Below are 19,110 nucleotides of genomic sequence, written 5' to 3'. Positions count from 1 at the left end.
TTTCAAGGTTTTTAGCTTCCTTTTGATGGGTTAGAACATGCTCGTTAAGCTCAGAGAAGTTTGTTATTACCGACCTTCTGAAGCCTACTTCTGTCAACTTGTCAAATTCATTCTCCTTCCAGTTTTGTTCCCTTGCTGGTGAGGAGTTGTGTTCCTTTGGAGAAGAGGCATTCTGGTTTTTGGAATTTTCAGCCTTTCTGCTCTGGTTTCTCCCCATCTTCTACCTTTGGTCTTTGATGTTGGTGACCTATGAATGGGGTCTTGGTGTGGATGTCCTTTTTGTTGATGTTGATGTTGATGCTATTCCTGTTTGTTAGTTTTCCTTCTAACAGACAGGCCCCTCAGCTGCAGGTCTGTTGGAGTTTGCTGGAAGTCCATTCCAGACCCTGTTTGCCTGGGTATCACCAGCGGAGGCTGCAGAACAGCAAATATTGCTGCCTGATTCTTCCTCTGGAAGCTTCGTCCCAGAGGGGCACCTGCCTGTATGAGATATCTGTTGGCCCCTACTGGGAGGTGTCTCCCAGTAGGCTGACTATATTTTCAAGGAGCTTGACTGAAGGAAACTTTTCCCTTCATCCCCTAGCCCACACCCTAATCCTGTAATTACTTTATTCTAAGTATCTCAAGTATATCCCATCTTTTTTCATTCAAATAAGTTCTTGCCTCTTGGTCTACTAACCTCCCTAAATCCTGCCCTTCTCCAGTGTAATCAGATGTGATCTTTTGAGTTCTTTGGTCAAAATTATCAATTAACCTTCCATTTCCTTTAAGATAAAATTCAAAACCTTTAATATGAACTGCGATTCAATGTGATCTGACCCCTGCGCCCCATCTCATCTTTCATACCTTCAACTCCAGCTATTCTGAACTCTGTTTCCATAGGTTATCATTTATTCTTTGTGTCCTTTCTACCTTTGTACACTTAGAAGCCCAATCTCCATCAGTTCATCTGACTAAATTGCTTCTTATCCCTGAGGATCAAGCCCAGGATGACTGGACTGCTACCAAGACTCCCTGTCCCTCCTCTTACCACTCACCAAAATGTGTTCTTCCTTTGTGTTCTGTAAAATCTCCTGCATGCTTGTTATCACATTTCTCACACTATATTTTTATTGTTTATTCCCTTTCCAACCTGACTCTTCCTTCTTTTGTCCTCCTGTGGTTGAGCTTCTTGACTTGCTGAGACAATGGTCTTTTTTTTTTTTTTTTCTTTCCTTCACCTTTCTCATCCCCATTACCTAGAAGGATGTCCAGATTATAGTAGTTACTCATTACATGTTTGGGATGGGTGAACAGATAGATTCATGGATGGATGTCTTAAGATTTGAGGCCAGGCGCGATGACTCACGCCTGTAATTCCAGCACTTTGGGAGGCTGGAAGCCAGCAGATCATGAGGTCAGGAGATCGAGACCATCCTGGCCAACATGGTGAAACCCCATCTCTACTAAAAATACAAAAATGTAGCTGGATGTGGTTGCACACACCTGTAATCCCAGCTAGTAGGGAGGCTGAGGCAGGAGAATTGCTTGAACCCGGGGGCCGGAGGTTGCAGTGAGCCGAGATCACACTCGCACCACTGTACTTCCAGCCTGGGCAAAAAAAAATTTTTTTTTTTTTTTTTAATGTGGATTCTCGCTCTGTCACCCAGGCAGAGGCTTCAGTGAGTCGAGATCGCGCCACTGCACTTCAGCCTGGGTGACAGAGCAAGACTCCATCTGAGGAAAAAAAAAAAAAGAAATAAAAGACCAGAAAGTAGATTAATGGTTGCCAGAAGATGAGGGTAGAGAGGATAAAGTGTGACAGAATGGGTGTGGGCTTCTGTTTGGGGTGATAATGTTCTATAATTAGGCAATGGTGGTTGTTGCCCATCCTTGTGAATAAAGTAAAAAACCACTGAATTGTACACTTTAGAGAGGTAAATTTTATGGTATATGAATTAAATATCAATTTGAAATGAACAAAAAAAAGATGAGATACAGTAAAATGTTTAGCATTTGACAATACTGTCATGGTTCTTAGGGAAGAGACTTGTTCATAAGGAAATTTATGCCTGCCAGAACAAGTAAGTTTTCAAATTAAAAGGTGAAGACATTCAAAAAATCTAAATGGTCATCTAAACGTCTGTTGGCGGAAAATCTATTTCTAGCTCAATTGTAGGACATCTGACTTTGCATTTGATAAAATAGTAAGGAAATATTCTGCTTATAGTTTTAATTTTTCTGGCTTTTGTTACTGTTTGTCCTAAATTTTTGAGATACCAGAAAGCTTTTCTTTTTTTTCTTTCTTTCTTTCTTTTTTTTTTCTTTTTAAAAAAAAGGTTCAAGTTATTCTCCTGCCTCAGCCTCCAGAGTAGCTGGGATTACAGGCATGCACCACCACGCCTGGCTAATTTTTATATTTTTAGTAGAGACCGGGTTTCACCATGTTAGCCAGACCAATCTTGAACTCCTGACCTCAGGTTATCCACCTACCTTGGCCTCCCAAAGTGCTGGCATTACAGGCATGAGCCACCATGCCCAGCCTAAAAATTCAGTTATTGATGGTAGCCGAGAGATGAGAGCTTTTACTCATATTTTTGTTTTTGAGGAGGGAGGAGAAGAAATCCTACCCATCCTTTGTGTTTTCTTCAGATCTTCCTCAGCACTCATGCAGAATTAACTGCATGCTTCCATGTCGTTTCTAATGTACTTTTTATATGCCTCTGTCCTTCTAAAAAGCAGATCTGGTCGTGTCACTCCCTACTTTCTCTTCTGCGATTCCCCGTTATTCTTGGGTTAAAGTTCAGTCATGGCTTACAAAGGCTTTCTGATCTGGCCTGGCTTGAGGCTCCTCGGTCAGTCCTCCATTGGACTTCTGGTTCCCTCCACCCCTTGCTTCCATGGATGCGGTGTCATCTGCCTAAAAAAGTCTTCTCCCTACCCTTGAATCTGGCTAACTGCTTCTAGCCTTTCAGGTTTCATCTTAGCATTTTCTATGGTAAATCTTCCCTGACCAAACTCCCCATCCCTCCCCAGTTTGGAATATTCCTCCCCTATACTGCTGTGGTACCCAGTGATGCCATTAGCCAATTACTTGATCATACTCCCTGCCATTGACTGTAGCTGCCACTGGACAGTCTTTGTCCTTCTCCTTATGTTTTATCCACCAGTTCCTAACACTGTGTCTGGAACACAGTATGTACTCAGTAAACATTTGCTTGTTTCTTCTAATAGCCTATCTGTGAAACGCGTTGCCAAGCAGATATTTAACTGAATCAGTGATTGATGACTGTATTTTTTTGTCTAGGAGTATGTAGTAGCCAGAGAGGAATGTACCCCCCTCCAAAAATGAATATATACATACATCTTCATGTTCTACATCATCCAAAGTCTCTGCTCTATCTCACCAACTGAACAATTTAAGGCTCATTTTTGCTAAGTTTCAGAAATTGGATCACTTATCAAAATATTTTTATGGAAGCTTCAAAAATAAAGTAATATTTAGTCATTATCTGCAAGAATAGGCTTTAGATATTTTCTAGTGTAACATGTGTTAAAACAGTTGTATAAAGTGGACCTTATGGGCTGGGTGCAGTGGCTCACTCTTGTAATGCCAGCACTTTGGGAAGCCAAGGTGGGTGGATCACCTGAGGGCAGGAGTTCAAGACCAGCCTGACCAACATGGAGAAACCCCATCTCTACTAAAAATACAAAATTAGCCAGGCATGGTGGCACATGCCTGTAATCCCAGCTACTCGGGAGGCCGAGGCAGGAGAATTGCTTGAACCTGGGAGGCAGAGGTTGTGGTGAGCCGAGATCGCGCCATTGCACTCCAGCCTGGGCAATAAGAGGGAAACTCTGTCTCAAAAAAAAAAAAAAAAAAAGTAGACCTTATAGTGTATGTGTCAAGTGTTTTAAGGGAATGAAGAGGCTGGGCATGCTGGCTCGCACTTGTAATCCTAGCACTTTGGGAGGCCAAGGCAGGGGAATTGCTTGAGGCCAGGAGTTCAAGACCAGCCTGGCAGCACAGTGAGCTCCCATCTCTACAAATTTTTTTTTTTTTTTTTTGAGACAGAGTCTTGCTCTGTTGCCCAGCCTGGAGTGCAGTGGCTCTATCTCGGCTCACTGCAACCTCTGCCTACGGTGTTCACGCCGTTCTCCTGCCTCAGTCTCCCGAGTAGCTGGGACTGCAGGCGCCTGCCACCACGCTGGCTAATTTTTTGTATTTTTTAGTAGAGACGGGGTTTCACTGTGTTAGCCAGGATGGTCTCGATCTCCTGACCTCGGGATCCGCCCGCCTCTGCCTCCCACAGTGCTGGGATTACAGGCGTCAGCCACCGCGCCTGGCAATTTTTTTTTAAATGAATGAATGAATGAAGATAAATATGCCTAGAAACTAGAACCTGGGCGACTCTCCTCCATGAAACCGATCTATGAAAGCACTGTTGATTGTGAGATCTGAGACTGAATCCACCAAATCTGAGCTTCTGGATTAGACTTTTTGGTTCAAGCAGAATTTAGCTCATATAACCTATTTATATTTTCCTTGAAAACCTTACCAAGGATCTTAATTTTTCATTTTTTCTTGACTTTTTAATGGTTTTTAATTTATAGCTCTAAAAAAATTGTCATTTAAGAATCGCTTGAACCTGATAGGTGGAGGTTGCAGTGAGCCACGATCACGCCATTGCACTCCAGCCTGGGCAACAAGAGTGAAACTCTGTCTCAAAAAAAAAAAAAAAAAAAAATTGTCCTTTAGCAAAAACGACAAAAATATATCTGAATAGTCATCCTTTTATTTGGCTTGCATTTTTTTCCTTTTATCTAGGAATGTGATGGCATTTTATCCTACTTTGTTTGTTATCTGATGTCAATATGCTTTTTCTGACTCTGTATAAATTGGCTTTTGTCATTTAACGTTGATAATAAATTTCATACTGTTCTAACTGGAGTTTTTCTTTGTTTTTTTTTTTTCCTCTCCTATCTAGTTGTTGTGGAATTATAAGCTGAACCTAACTACAGATCCCAAATTTGAATCTGTGGCCAGAGAGGTTTGCAAATCTACTATAACAGAGGTAAGTTGTCAAAGAATTTTGTAGACATCTAATGGCTTAGAGGAGAAAATTACCAGACCAGCCCTTATGAGAAGAATGACTCAGTTACATTACTTTTCTTAGAATTCACATCTGTCTTGGTTGAAAATTAGGAAGTTGGGGGGTGTAATTAGACTCTTTTTGTTAATGTCCACCTACGCTTACATTAGGATACTATTGATTGAGGCAGTTGGAAATCAGGTTCTATTGGTCTCAAAACAGCAAGTAAAAGTGCTGAGGTATCAGTGCTACTCTCACACATTGGACAACATGCTGTGTCTGAAGCATATCAGCCTGGTTACAGGAGGTCTGTCAGCATTCCTGTTTTGGCTATGCAGCTGGATCAGTTGACCCACAGAGGTATATACTTCAAATAATAGGAGTTAGTGTTAAAAAGGTTAAGATTTTAAAAATTATTTATCTTGGCCCAGTGTAAACAACAAATAATATTAGTGAAAATTGTGTTACTTTAAATTTCTTTTTTTTTTAACGGTTTTTTTTTTTTTTTTGAATCAGTAATAGAAACTCCAGGAAGCCAGAGTTTCTGCATACTGAAATATGAGAATCACAGAGAAAACAGTTGCTATTTTTCCACCCCAGAATTAACAGTCATAGATCTAACACCATACTAATTGTCCTCAAGCTGGCCCTATTGATGAATTAAGTCAGGGCCACATTCTTCAGAGCTCTTAAGGAAGACCCTGTCTCATCCAGATAAACCATCAGCCTGTGTTCCTTGTGTCATTATGGGGACTCGTAGAACCTGTTTTCTCAAACTTTCTAATACTAGATCAGTTATGTTTTATTCTTTTAAAGCAGTGACCCCTCATATTTACCTTGGGGCTTCCGAGCAGAAAGGCATATCGTTGAAAAATTTATCTTTAGCTCCTAGCTTTAACATTCTACATCTCAAACTCCCTTAGCTAGCTATAGGACTTAACCTCTAACTTTAAAATATCAAGGGCAAAGATGTTTGCTTAATAACTAAACTAAATACTAACAAAGAAATTATTCCTAGGCTTGAACTTTAAATGTTTGTATTTTCCCTCTATATTGTGGTACTATACAATTGTAAGTAGATTTTTTTTTTTTGAGATGGAGTCTTGCTCTGTCGCCCACGCTGGAGTGCAGTGGTGCCACCTTGGCTCTCTGCAACCTCTGCCTCCCGGGTTCAAGCAGTTCTCCTGCCTTAGCCTCCCAAGTAACTGGGATTACAGGCACATGCCACCAGAACTGGCTAATTTTTGTATTTTTAGTAGAGACAGGGTTTTGCCATGTTGGCCAGGCTGGTCTCAAATCCTGACCTCATGTGATCCACCCGCCTCAGCCTCCCAAAGTGCTGGGATTACAGGCATGAGTCACCGTGCCTGGCCATAAGTAGTTTTTTTTTAAAAAAACACATTGGAGAGATACATATATATACACCCACATATGTTTGTTTTGCCCCATTTTGTGTCCCATTAAATACATACCAGTTTGATTGGCCCAGGGAAATTTAGTTGAGTATGTACATATTCACTAGAATAATTTCACTCTTTGCATTAGGCTGGCTTCCATATAATGTGTGTATCACGATGGTCCTCTGTGACCTTTTGGGGTGTTCTAGTTTTGTAAAAGATTAGCATTAACAAGGACACTTCTCCCTCCCACAGGAAGATTATACTGGAGTCAGGGAAATTAAATATCAGGAAGAACACAGTCTCCAGCAAAACATTTCATTCTATATTTTCATTCTGTCATCTTTCTTAATTTTGGAATCCTGCTTCCAGGGAGAAAAACAACATCATAAGAATACCTGTAAACTATTAATACAAACCAAACTTAATCTCCAGGATTGAGCTAAATCCTGCCTGCTTTCCTTCTGGCTCCAGTCAAAAAATAGAGTGACTGCAGCATTTTGCTCATGGTACCTTTTCAATCTGCTCCCCAGCCACTTCAGAGTTTACTCCTGTTCTTAAATATGTTGATGATGATTTAGTGCCCCTTTTTTTGCTGTTCATCTTAGAAGTTTAGTAAGATAGAAGGAAAAAGTGCTATCCAGCAGAATGAAGAAACATGCAAACTTCTCATTCTAACACCACGCCCTGTTGTAATGGATAGTGAGCTGAAAAATGAGTAGGTGCCACATCTCTGTGTTTCAGTAAAATCTCAAGTGATTGAAGCTAAAATTTACATTCAGTTTCTTATTGAGGCTACAGTTCAAAATGTGCTCCTGGTTTCTCTTGAGTTTTTTTTTTTTTTTTTTGAGACGGAGTCTTGCTCTGTAACCCAGGCTGGAGTGCAGTGGCGCGATCTCTGCTCGCTGCAAGCTCCGCCTCCCAGGTTCATGCCATTCTCCTGCCTCAGCCTCCCAAGTAGCTGGGACTACAGGCACCTGCTACCACACATGGCTAATTTTTTTTTGTATTTTTGGTAGAGATGGGGTTTCACTGTGTTAGCCAGGATGGTCTCAGTCTCCTGACCTCGTGATCCGCCCGCCTGGGCCTCCCAAAGTGCCGGGATTACAGGTGTGAGCCACCGCTCCTGGCCTCTTGAGATGTTTTAAAACTTTTGGTTGCTCAATATTAGGGCCTGGAAAAATGTTTCTCTGTTTCATTAAGTGGGTGTCTGCCACTAGTCTTGTTTTTTATCCAGTGTTTTTCTGTGGTTGAATTACAAGTGCTGGGATTTTCAAGCATCTATTCCTCCTTTCACTTTTCAAACTTAAGTCTGTTTTGTTCGGCAAAAAAAAAAAAAAAAAAAAAATCTTTTCCAGGAAATACAGTCCTGGCCCTCTTTTTTTTTTTTTTTTTTTTAAGATGGAGTCTGTCATTGTCACCGGGGCTGAAGTGCAGTGGTGCAATCTTGGCTCACTGCAACCTCCACCTCCTGGGTTCAAGCAATTCTCCTGCCTCAGCCTCCCGAGTAGCTGGGACTACAGATGCGTGGCACCACACTCAGCTAATTTTGGGTTTTTTGTTTATTTGTTTAGAGAAGGAGTCTCGCTCTGTTGCCCAGGGTGGAATGCAATGGCTCAATCTCAGCTCACTGCAACCTCCGCCTGCCGAGTTCTAGCAATTCTCCTGCCTCAGCCTTCCAAGTAGCTGGGACTACAGGCGCACGCCGCCACACCTGGCTAATTTTTTGTATTTTATTAGAGACAGGCTTTCACTGTGTTGCCCAGGCTGGTCTCGAACTCCTGAGCTCCGGCAGTCCACCCGCCTCAGCCTCCCAAAGTGCTAGGATTACAGGCATGAGCCACCGCACCTGGCCAATTTTTGTATTTTTAGTAGAGATGGGGTTTCGCCATGTTGGCCAGGCTGGTCTCAAACTCCTAACTTCAAGTGATCCACCCCCCTCGGTCTTCCAAAGTGCTGGGATTACAGACGTGAGCCACCGTGCCCAGCCATGGCCCTCTTTTAGGCATCACAAAAACTTACTTGGGGTTAAACTGAAAGAATTTCATTCATCTTGACTGTTGAAAATCTCTGCTGTCTCTGAAACCAGTGTGAGACTATTATTTACTAAATTCCCAAGTTTGCCCCTTTAGAAGTAAACACAACTTTCTTTTCTGAACTGAGTTATTTACGTGGTCTGGATTTGATACTGGAGTTAGAGGTGAAGACAACCTGTTGCCTATAGGATAATTCCTCGGTGGTGTGTCCTTCATCCAGCACCTTTTGGAAGAGGAGATTGTGTTTGTTTTGCCCTATGGGCATGCTTGTGATAGATAGGCCTAATGGGGAGAATGCTCTCTATTGCATTCAAAGGACAAATAAAGCACTGTTTCTTGTTTATATTCAAAATAAACATTCCCATTTAACTCCTTCCTCTTGTCAGAATTGCCACTTCAGTTTGTCTTAATTTCCCCAAATGCAATAGGCTCTTTTCCAAACACCCTTCTCTGTTTTATAATTTAAGCTTATAATTCTATTATTAGGTTTTACTTTTGCCTGAATTTCAGCATTTGGGGGCTAGTTTGCTTTATTAGCATTTTGTGGTTTGGAATGCACTTTGCAGGAACACCACCATGCAGAATCACTCTGTGCCTGATCCACTAGATCATATGTCTAAACCACCCAAACTAGGTTCCCCTTCCCAAACTTCTTGCTAAACTGCACTGAACATTATTTTAAACTTGTTTCCCAGACCACATGTGTCCCAGACCACAGCGGTTAAGTTTGGATTCTACTGATTTCAAAAACACATGTTCAATCCATAGTTAATTTAGAACACATTAATGTCATGTCAAGAAGTAGGCCAGGTGAGGTGGCTCACGCTTATAATCCCAGCACTTTGGGAAGCCAAGGTGGGCGGGTCACGTGGGGTCAGGAGTTCGAGACCAGCCTGGCCAACATGGCAAAACTCCGTCTCTACTAAAAATACAAAAATTAGCCTGGCGTGGAGGTGAGCTCCTATAATCCTAGCTACTCAGGAAGCTGAGGCAGGAGAATCACTTGAACCTGGGAGCCAGGGGTTTCAGTGAGCCGAGATCATGTCATTCCACTCCAGCCTGGGCGACAGAGCAAGACTCTGCCTCAAAAGATAAATAATAATAATATCATGTCAAGAAGTAATATTACACCTTCCCTCCTGTCTCTCCTTGGCCCTTAGGTTTGCCTAACAATAATAGTTTTCTGTGTAGCTTGGCTTAGGGTATGCAGCTGGACTTCACTTTTGCACCTGTTTGTCAAACCTTCCTCCCTAGATTCATCCCCTCACTGTTCCCTGCATTTTTTGCATGGTTACAAGGACTTCCATAGGACCATGCCAAAGCTGTAGATGTTAACAGCTCTTTTCACTGCATTTAGAAGTGAGCATTACCTAAGCATTTGATATGTAGGTATTTTTTTGCAAAACACATTAATCAGGTTTTTCTAGAAGGCACAACAGTCTGAGTAGGGATGACAGTATTTTTCTTTAAAATGAATGTATTCCTAAATGTTTTCCTTGGATATATTTCTAAGCATTTTTCTTTTTTTCTTCCAAGTAAAGAATTAGGAAATCAACAGGAAAATTTCAGACATTTTTCTCTTTGATAAATATTGTTTGATACGAGCATGGAACACTTTTGTAAAACAGCTACTTTATTTTGAGCAGATTAAAGAATGTGCTGATGAACCGGTTGGAAAAGGTTACATGGTTTCCTGCTTGGTGGATCACCGAGGCAACATCACTGAGTATCAGTGTCACCAGTACATTACCAAGATGACGGCCATCATTTTTAGTGATTACCGTTTAATCTGTGGCTTCATGGATGACTGCAAAAATGACATCAACATTCTGAAATGTGGCAGTATTCGGCTTGGAGAAAAGGTATCTAATACTACGTTAGCTTCAACAAAGGGGTCTTAAAATTTGGTGTATGAAAAGCTTTGTATAACTGACATGGGAAAAATTTAGGACTGGAGTGACCTTAAGTTGAAATTGAAGAAACTTGTCCAGACAGCCCTAAGAGCTAAGGCTGGTTGACAATGTATTTCATGTGTTTGTAGCAAAATTTTTCAGTACTGTATGGGAAGCAGAGGAATTAATACCTGCAAAGAGTGGTGTTATCTTCATAATATTAGACCAGCTGCTGGTTACCTGTAATGTGCCTCTGGCAAAGGAGAGACCTGAGTTCTCTAATATTTTTTTTTTGAAACAGAGTCTCCCTCTGTTTCCCAGGCTGGAGTACAGTGGTGGGATTTCCGCTCATTGCAGCCTCAGCCTCCTGGGTTCAAGTGATTCTCCTGCCTCAGCCTCCCGAGTAGCTGGAACTACAGGCATGCACCACCACGCCCGGCTAATTTTTGTATTTTTAATAGAGATGGGGTTTCGCCATGTCGGCCAGGCTGATCTTGAACTCCTGACCTCAAGTGATCTGCCCGCCTCGGCCTCCCAAAGTGCTGGGATTACAGGCGTGAGCCACCGGTCCCGGCCAAGTTCAGTAATCTTTCTCTGCATATGTCCCACTGTTAGTATAAAAAAAATTACTGGCCGGGCGCGGTGGCTCATGCCTGTAATCCCAACACTTTGGGAGGCTGAGGTGGGCAGATCACGAGGTCAGGAGATCAAGACCATCCTGGCTAACACGGTGAAACCCCGTCTGTACTAAAAATACAAAAAAAAAAAACAACCAAAAACAAAATTAGCCGGGCGTGGTGGCAGGCGTCTGTAGTCCCAGCTACTTGGGAGGCTGAGGCAGAAGAAAGGCATGAACCCAGGAAGTGGAGCTTGCAGTGAGCCGAGATCACGCCACTGCACTCAAGCCTGGGAGACAGAGTGAGACTCCGTCTCAAAAAAAACAAAAAAAAAATTACTTAGCACACTGGCTGCTGTCCATCTATAAAATATTAGAAAATTTTAAGATACGTGAAGGTACTTCTAGTTAGTTGGAAGAAAAGTCCTCTCTAAATGTGATATATTATTAATCTTCATCTCAGAAGAACTGATTTTAGTAAAGACAGGAAAGAAAATAACTACCTAGCTAGTTTCTTCTTCCACAGTTATATCTGATCTTATTTTTTGACTTAGTCTGCTGAACAGAAGGTCACAATAGAGATCTGGCCAGGTTTATTCTGAATTTGTTTGCTCAGCAAAAATGAAAAAAACTCCTGAAAAGTAATGGATGCCAGTGGGAGAGGGAGCCTGAGACCTGTGGCATCCCCTATTAGTTGCTGCTGCTCATTAATCTACTGTTCAGGAAATATGATGGAAAATAAAACCCATTTGTCCCTTTGCCCCCTATTTGTTCATGGTTGGCAGGTGTCTATCACTGACAAAGGGGACATGGTGTTAGGATCCTGGAACTGAGCACACAGTTCAAATGAAGGGTTTCTTGCTGTGTATTGTCTGGCTGTCACCAAAGCCCTGATGCCCTTTCCTTAATATCAGCACAGGGCCTGTTCCCTTATCAGAGTGTACCACTGAGTTGGTCTTGAAAAACTCTGTGGCTTGGCATAAATCTTTCAGGCAAATAAAGAAAGGACAGCTTTAATAAAGAACGCAGTGTTTTCCTTCCCAGCAGACTCTCAAAATGGCACAAAAGCACTTATGTCACTGATGATTCAGGAAGCTCTTCTGACTTTATTTAGGATGTTGAAAATTATATCCAATTCCAAACCTGCCTCCTTTTAAAGTCTCCACAGGATTCCAAACATACTTTTCAGGAATCAGAAATGAGGCCTTTTCACCCTCGTGATGAGTGCTCCATGCAGTAAAGCCAAGCGTTTCAGTCCCTCTGTGGAGTAGTTCTTGCCTGGTAACCACCAAGGTAGCAACTGATTAGCCTCCTTCTAGCTCTCTGAATTGTCACCTCCATGTATGAGTTACTAAGTCTGTAGTGACTGAAACGATTGCAGAAAATAGTACTGCTGGAGCCAAAAGGCACGACAGGATTGTTTATTCATTTAGATAAAATAATAAAAATTGTTCCTATGGACTAAAGATAGAAATGACACTTTTGTCATTTAATCTTTCAGTATGTCTACCAGTTGGGTGAAATTTCAGTTTATACCAGGTCACTACACCAGCATCAAAGGCGTTCTTGTATTTTGGGGACAGTGAGATAGACTCACACCTGAACTTCTGAAAAAACACCTTCCTTCCTATATCATTCACTCTGTACTACAGCCAAATTTAAAAAAGAGGGAGGCATGTTCTCAGCTCTTCTCTGCCTTTTTCTAAAACCCGTAGTTTGCTTTTCTGAAGCCAGTTATTTAGATAGAAAACTTATACTGAAAATTAACAAAGCAGCTTCTGAACACAGAAAATAACAGGCTTGTCAGTTTCAAATTTGCTGCCACTGAAGCTTGAAACTCTTCTATGACTGGCTTTGACTTGGCCTCCTCCAAAGGACTGAGGAGAGGATTCATGGTTAATCTGTTTGTACCTTGCCTTTGTATGAACACATAAATGTCATGATTTCAAAACTATGATTTTTTCAAATGTTAATATAAATTTTAGAACAAAGAAGATACATTAATAAAGGCTTTAGAATTTTATATAATAATAAATGTTGTCAAAATGAAAGGGCAGATTTCCAAAAGTAAAGATATAAATGATTTACATCATCTGAAGAAAAAGACTGTGGCTGCCAACAAAGGAACTTAATTGCGGACATGTGCCACAGTATTAGTACTTTTGTGCTTTTCTCTCGGTAGCTGTATCATTTATTATTTATTATTTCATTTATTATTTCCTGCTTTTAACCAGTTAATTTGAGTAATTCTAATATTCCTTTTTCCTTTATCTAGTGAGGTTGATTACAGAAGACAGCAGAAGGATTGAAATAGAGAATGGTTTATAGCAGAGATAAAAACTGAGTTCTTGCCTACTATTTAGAGATTAGTGTTAGCATCTGTTGTTGGTTTTTTTTTTTTTTTTTTGTGGGGGCCGTTGTTGTTAAAGGACACGGAATATGGGGAAGAAAAATACTGCCTATCAAACTTCTAAAAACGGATCAAGGCATTGGCAGTAGATTTTAAGCAGATGTTTTTCTACCATAATAAAGTTAACAAAAAATTATTGTAAGTTCATTTATAGGATAATTTATTACTCATATGCCAAGCCTGTGTATTAATAACTTTTTAAACCTAAATGAGCTTATTTTCTCATAATGTGCAGGTGTGTAGTTCACCTCACTTTAATTAATGTTTGGTAACTAACCATGCAGTCTTCGTTGTCAAATATTTATATGCATTTCAGTTATAAACTCCAATGCACTAAAAGCTCAGAGACTCCGAGGAACTCCTGAAATACCCTTATTTGAAAAAAGTATTTATCTGAAAGTTACAGTGAATGGAAACATCTAGTAGAGAAGTATTGTTTTTTTTTCTCTTGGTGTTGTTGTTGAGACGGAGTCTCACTCTGTCGCCCAGGCTGGAGTGCAGTGGCACAATCTCGGCTCACTGCAAGTTCCGCCTCCCAGGTTCATGCCATTCTCCTGCCTCAGCCTCCTGAGTGGCTGGGACTACAGGTGCCAGCCACCATGCCCGGCTAATTTTTTGTATTTTTAGTAGAGACGGGGTTTCACAGTGTTAGCCAGGATGGTCTCTATCTCCTGACTTTGTGATCTACCCGCCTCGGCCTCCCAGAGTGCTGGGATTACAGGTGTGAGCCACCGTGCCCAGCCAGAAGTATTGTTATGACCTAATGCCAGTGTAGTTACATTTAGTCACACGTTGCTTATCGATGAGGATACAATGAGAATACCAGGACACGTTCTGAGAAATGTGTTGTTAGGCAAGTTGATCACTGTGTGAGTATCATAGAGTATAGCCTACTACACACCTAGGCTATGTAGTATAGCCTATTGCTCCTGGGCTACAAACCTGTACAGCATGTGGCTATGCTGAAATACTGGAGACATTTATAAACAAGTATAGTATTTGTGTATATAAGTACATATAAACATAGGAAAGGTACAGTAAAAAACACAGTGTTCCATAGCTGAGGGTGGTGGTGTGTGCTTCTAGTCCCAGCTGCTCGGGAGGCTGAGTCAGGAGGATCACTTGTGCCCAGGAGCTTGGGACTGCAGTGAGCTATGATCCCTCCACTGCACTCCAGCCTGGGCAACAGAGCAAGACCCTGTCTCTTAAAAAAATAAATAAAAATGAAAGTTAAACAACAACAACAAACAAGTTTTAGGAGTTTTATAGACTCCACCCACTCACCCAGATTAACCCCATAAATAAATAATGGACTGTTAGCTAGACACTTTATGTTCTACAACTCAAATGAGTTAGTTAACTCCTCTGAGCCTCTGTTCATTCATGTCCGCAGTAGATATCAGAGCTGTGTCCTTTCTTCATATGTGTGTTAGGAGATAACACGAAAGGTTTCATGGAAACACTTGGAAATTAAGGTGCTATAGACAAATCCTTTAATTAAAATAGAAAAAAATACATTCTTTGGTTGATTTGAAATTTTGTCTGAAGTAGATGTTACTCTACTTGGTTTTAGGAATCTTTTTTTTTTTTTTTTTTGCCTGAGACGGAGTTCACTCTTGTTGTCTATGCTGGAGTGCAGTGGCACTAACTCAGCTCACTGCAACCTCCGCCTCCCAGATTCAAGCAATTCTCTTGCCTCAGCTTCCTGAGTAGCTGGGGTTATAGGTACGTGTCACCACACCCACCTAATTTTTGAATTTTTAGTAGAGGCAGGGTTTCACCACGTTGGCCAGGCTGGTCTCGAACTCCTGACCTCAGATGATCCACCCGCCTCGGCCTCCCAAAGTGCTGGGATTACAGGCATGAGCCACCACGCCTGGCCAGAATCTTTTTATTATATGCAGATTATTTCATAGATAGGTATTTTATTATAACAAGATTTTAATTGTGTGTGTATAAATGATAGCACTATATATATAAAATATATATAAAAATATATAAAATATATATAAAAATATATTATATATAAAATATATACAAAAAATATATCTCATATATATATATATATATATATATACTTTTTTTTGTTTTTTGAGACAGAGCCTTGCACTGCCCCCCCAGGCTGGAGTGCAATGGTGCAATCTCGGCTCCCTGCAACCTCTACCTCCTGGGTTCAAGCGATTCTCCTTCCTCAGCTTCCGGAATAGCTGGGATTACAGGTGCACACCACCACATCCAGCTGATATTTTGTATTTTTAGTAGAGACAGGGTTTCACTGTGTTGGCCAGACTGGTCTTGAACTCTTGACCTCGTGATCCGCCCACCTTGGCCTCCCAAAGTGCTAGGATTACAGGCGTGAGCCATCGTGCCGGGCTAATAGCACTATATTTTAAGATGCTTTGGTTTGCTATATTAGTGGTTATACCTTAAATTGTTGAAGCATATCTTATAAGTATAGATTAGGACTCTGGAATAGAAAATATTTAGGGGAACTATCTCATATTTTGCATGAATGAATGTTTGTGGTTGCTATGGGGATGATGAAGTGTACAATTAAAGATAATTGGATGGTTTTTAAGAAAACTCTCAGAAGCGTTTTGTGTAAACAGTGGTAATCTTGTTAAATCCCATTAAGATAAATCCAAAACATCAATGTGAGTATTAAACAACAGATTCTACATATTGGGATGTTTGTGGACACCACAGAGTAGGGAAAGGAGAAAGAAAGTCTCTAACTTCTTAGTGGATTGTGTGGTTTGTTGGTTTTTAACTTGACTGAAAGCACTGTTGGCCGGGCGCAGTGGCTCACGCCTGTAATCCCAGCACTTTGGGAGGCCGAGGCGGGCGGATCACGAGGTCAGGAGATCGAGACCATCCTGGCTAACACGGTGAAACCCCGTCTCTATTAAAAACACGAAAAATTAGCCAGGCGTGGTGGCGGGCGCCTGTGGTCCCAGCTACTCAGGAGGCTGAGGCAGGAGAATAGAGTGAACCCGGGAGGGGGAGCGTGCAGTGAGCCGAGATAGCGCCACTGCAGTCCAGCCTGGGCGAAAGAGCGAGACTCCGTCTCAAAAAAAAAAAAAAAAAAAAAAAAAAAAAAAAGCAAGCCCTGTTATTTGGGAAATGCCTGGTTTTTAGAGACAAATGAACAGAGATTTCAGCAGTGTAATTTCAGTCTTGACATGAACTATGACCAGAACTTTGAGCCCATGTGGTTTTTTGTGTGTGTTGTTTTTTTTTTTTTTTTTACGGAGTTTCTGTCTTGTCGCCCAGGCTGGAGTGCAGTGGCACGATCTCGGCTCACTGCAACCTCCGCCTACCGGGTTCAAGTGATTCTCCTGCCTCAGCCTCCTGAGTAGCTGGGATTACAGGCGCACACCACCATGCCTGGCTAATTTTTTGTATTTTTAGTATTTTTAGTACAGATGGGCCTTCACCATGTTGGCCAGGCTGGTCTCGAACTCCTGACCTCAGGTGATCCACCTGCCTCGGCCTTCCAAAGTGCTGAAATTACAGACATGAGCCACCATGCCTGGCCCTGTTGTGTTTCTTATGAATTTTTGACATTTTAAATTTTTAAAAATTCAGGTTCTTACTTCTAGTGCTAACTAAACTATAATACTTAAACTTTCCAGGATTTCTGTTTCCATTTGTAGCATGCAAGTATTATATTCTAACTGAAGATTATTGAGAGCATTTTCTTTAACTTCCACAATGTGGTTGGTTCTTACTTGATTTCTTGGTAGAACATTAATAAGTCAACTCTATGATGGGGTTTTATTACTTTGTGTGTGTGTGTGTGTGTGTGTGTAGCCAAATGTTGTTTATTTGAAACCCATGTGGTAAAAGTTTTAAAATATTAATATCCTCGCTATTTTAGGATGCACATTCACAAGGTGAGGTGGTATCATGCTTGGAGAAAGGCCTGGTGAAAGAAGCAGAAGAAAGAGAACCCAAGATTCAAGTTTCTGAACTCTGCAAGAAAGCCATTCTCCGGGTGGCTGAGCTGTCATCAGATGACTTTCACTTAGACCGGCATTTATATTTTGCTTGCCGAGATGATCGGGAGCGTTTTTGTGAAAATGTGAGTCAGCTCAGAAACTGTTCTTTTCTTCCTTTTATTTTTACACATATATAATTTTGTTTTAATTAATTTAATTGTGTTGTTTTTTGAGAGATTGAGTCTTGCTATGTTGCCCAGGCTGGTCACGAACTTCTGACCTGAAGCAATGCTCCAGCTCAGCCTCCCCAATTTTTGAGACAGGGTCTTGCTGTGGTGCCCAGGCTGGAGTGAAGTGGTGTGATCATGGCTCACTGCAGCCTCCAACTTCTGGGTTCAAGCGATTCTTCTGCCTCAGCCTCCCAAGTAGCTAAAACCATAGGCAAGCACCATCTTGCCTGGCCAATTTTTTAAAAAATTTTTTGTAGAGATGGGGCCTTGCTATATTGCCCGGACTGTTCTTGAACCCCTGGCCTGAGGTGATCTCCTCCCTCTGTCTCTGAAAGTACTAGGATTATAGGCACGAGCCACTGTGACTTAAATATTTTTTAATACTCTATTCTAACGTAAAATAAGCCATCAAGAAACCTCACATGTAGAAAAGCCACAGAAATGGAAGAAGAAATTGGTCCCAGTATAGCAGAAAGTGGTAACTGGATGCTCAGCCTTGATGACTGAACATTTGGTTAACAGCTGGCTTCTAATGATCTCCACTTAGTATTTTTTCTGCTTTATCTCACTTCTCAATTTCAGTTCTTGGAAGTCTGTTTTATCTATAGGAATTTTATTTTACCCAGGATCTTATTTACATCTATTCAGTGGCTAAAACTTTGATGCATTATATATTTATGTGTTTTTGGCTAAGGTGAAGAAAACAGGTGGCTAATCTTTAAAACCAAATCCTTGATTACCACCTGCTGACTCTATAGAACAGCCTTCTAACTCTTTAAATAGAATGGTCTCTCCATCCTTACAACAAAGTACTGAAAGTAACTTGTGTACACTTCCACTCTGCCTGCTGGTTTGCATTAACAGCTTTAACCATCAGAGCCACTGAGTAAGAGTTTCGTTAACTCTAGCATACACTTGTAAGAAAGAAGACTCAGAGGCCGGGTGCGGCGGCTCACGCCTGTAATCCCAGCACTTTGGGAGGCCGAGGCAGGCAGATCACTTGAGGTCTGGAGTTCAAGACCAGCCTGACCGATATGGTGAAACCCCATCTCTACTAAAAATAAAAAAATTAGTTGGGCAGGGTGGCGGGGGCCTGTAATCCCAGCTACTTGGGGCTCTGAGGCAGGAGAATTGCTTGAACCCAGGAGGCAGAGGTTGCACCGAGCTAAGATTGTGCCACTGCACTCCAGCCTGGGAAACAGAGCAAGAGTGACTCTATCTCAAAAAAAAAAAAAAAAAAAAAAAAAAAGACTCAGACTCTAACACTTCTCTTGGTTCCCTAATTAACAAAATACATCTGAGAACAAATGACAAACTCCAAATATCATGGGAATATTTTTTTCGTCTTTACTGCAGTCACTGTTTTTGTTAAAAGCCTATTAAATTTTATAAATGGAAGCGCTGTTTGTCCAAAGGTATGTACGATTATAATCATTTAATAGAAAGCTCTATATGAGATTGTGGATAATGTTCAGCATAACTATTTAGCTAAAGTAATAATAATGTGTATGTTCCA

General features: G+C 41.2%; 1 protein-coding gene across 2 annotated transcripts in view; it reads left to right on the top strand.

Moving 5' to 3' along the window:
- GLG1 (golgi glycoprotein 1) overlaps window positions 1-19,110 on the top strand; it is a 154,618-nt gene that overhangs the window by 92,700 nt on the left and 42,808 nt on the right. For both annotated transcript variants that reach the window (XM_016930161.4, XM_016930162.3), the window contains 3 exons: window positions 4,968-5,054; window positions 10,152-10,367; window positions 17,304-17,507. In XM_016930161.4, the coding sequence (XP_016785650.1) occupies window positions 4,968-5,054; window positions 10,152-10,367; window positions 17,304-17,507 (507 nt within the window). The remainder of the gene's footprint in view (window positions 1-4,967; window positions 5,055-10,151; window positions 10,368-17,303; window positions 17,508-19,110) is intronic.

Source organism: Pan troglodytes, chromosome 18 (assembly GCF_028858775.2).
Source record: "Pan troglodytes isolate AG18354 chromosome 18, NHGRI_mPanTro3-v2.0_pri, whole genome shotgun sequence".
Lineage (NCBI taxonomy): Eukaryota > Metazoa > Chordata > Mammalia > Primates > Hominidae > Pan > Pan troglodytes.
The sequence above is the reverse complement of the archived record's forward strand: the minus strand, read 5'-3'. Positions and strand labels throughout refer to the sequence as shown.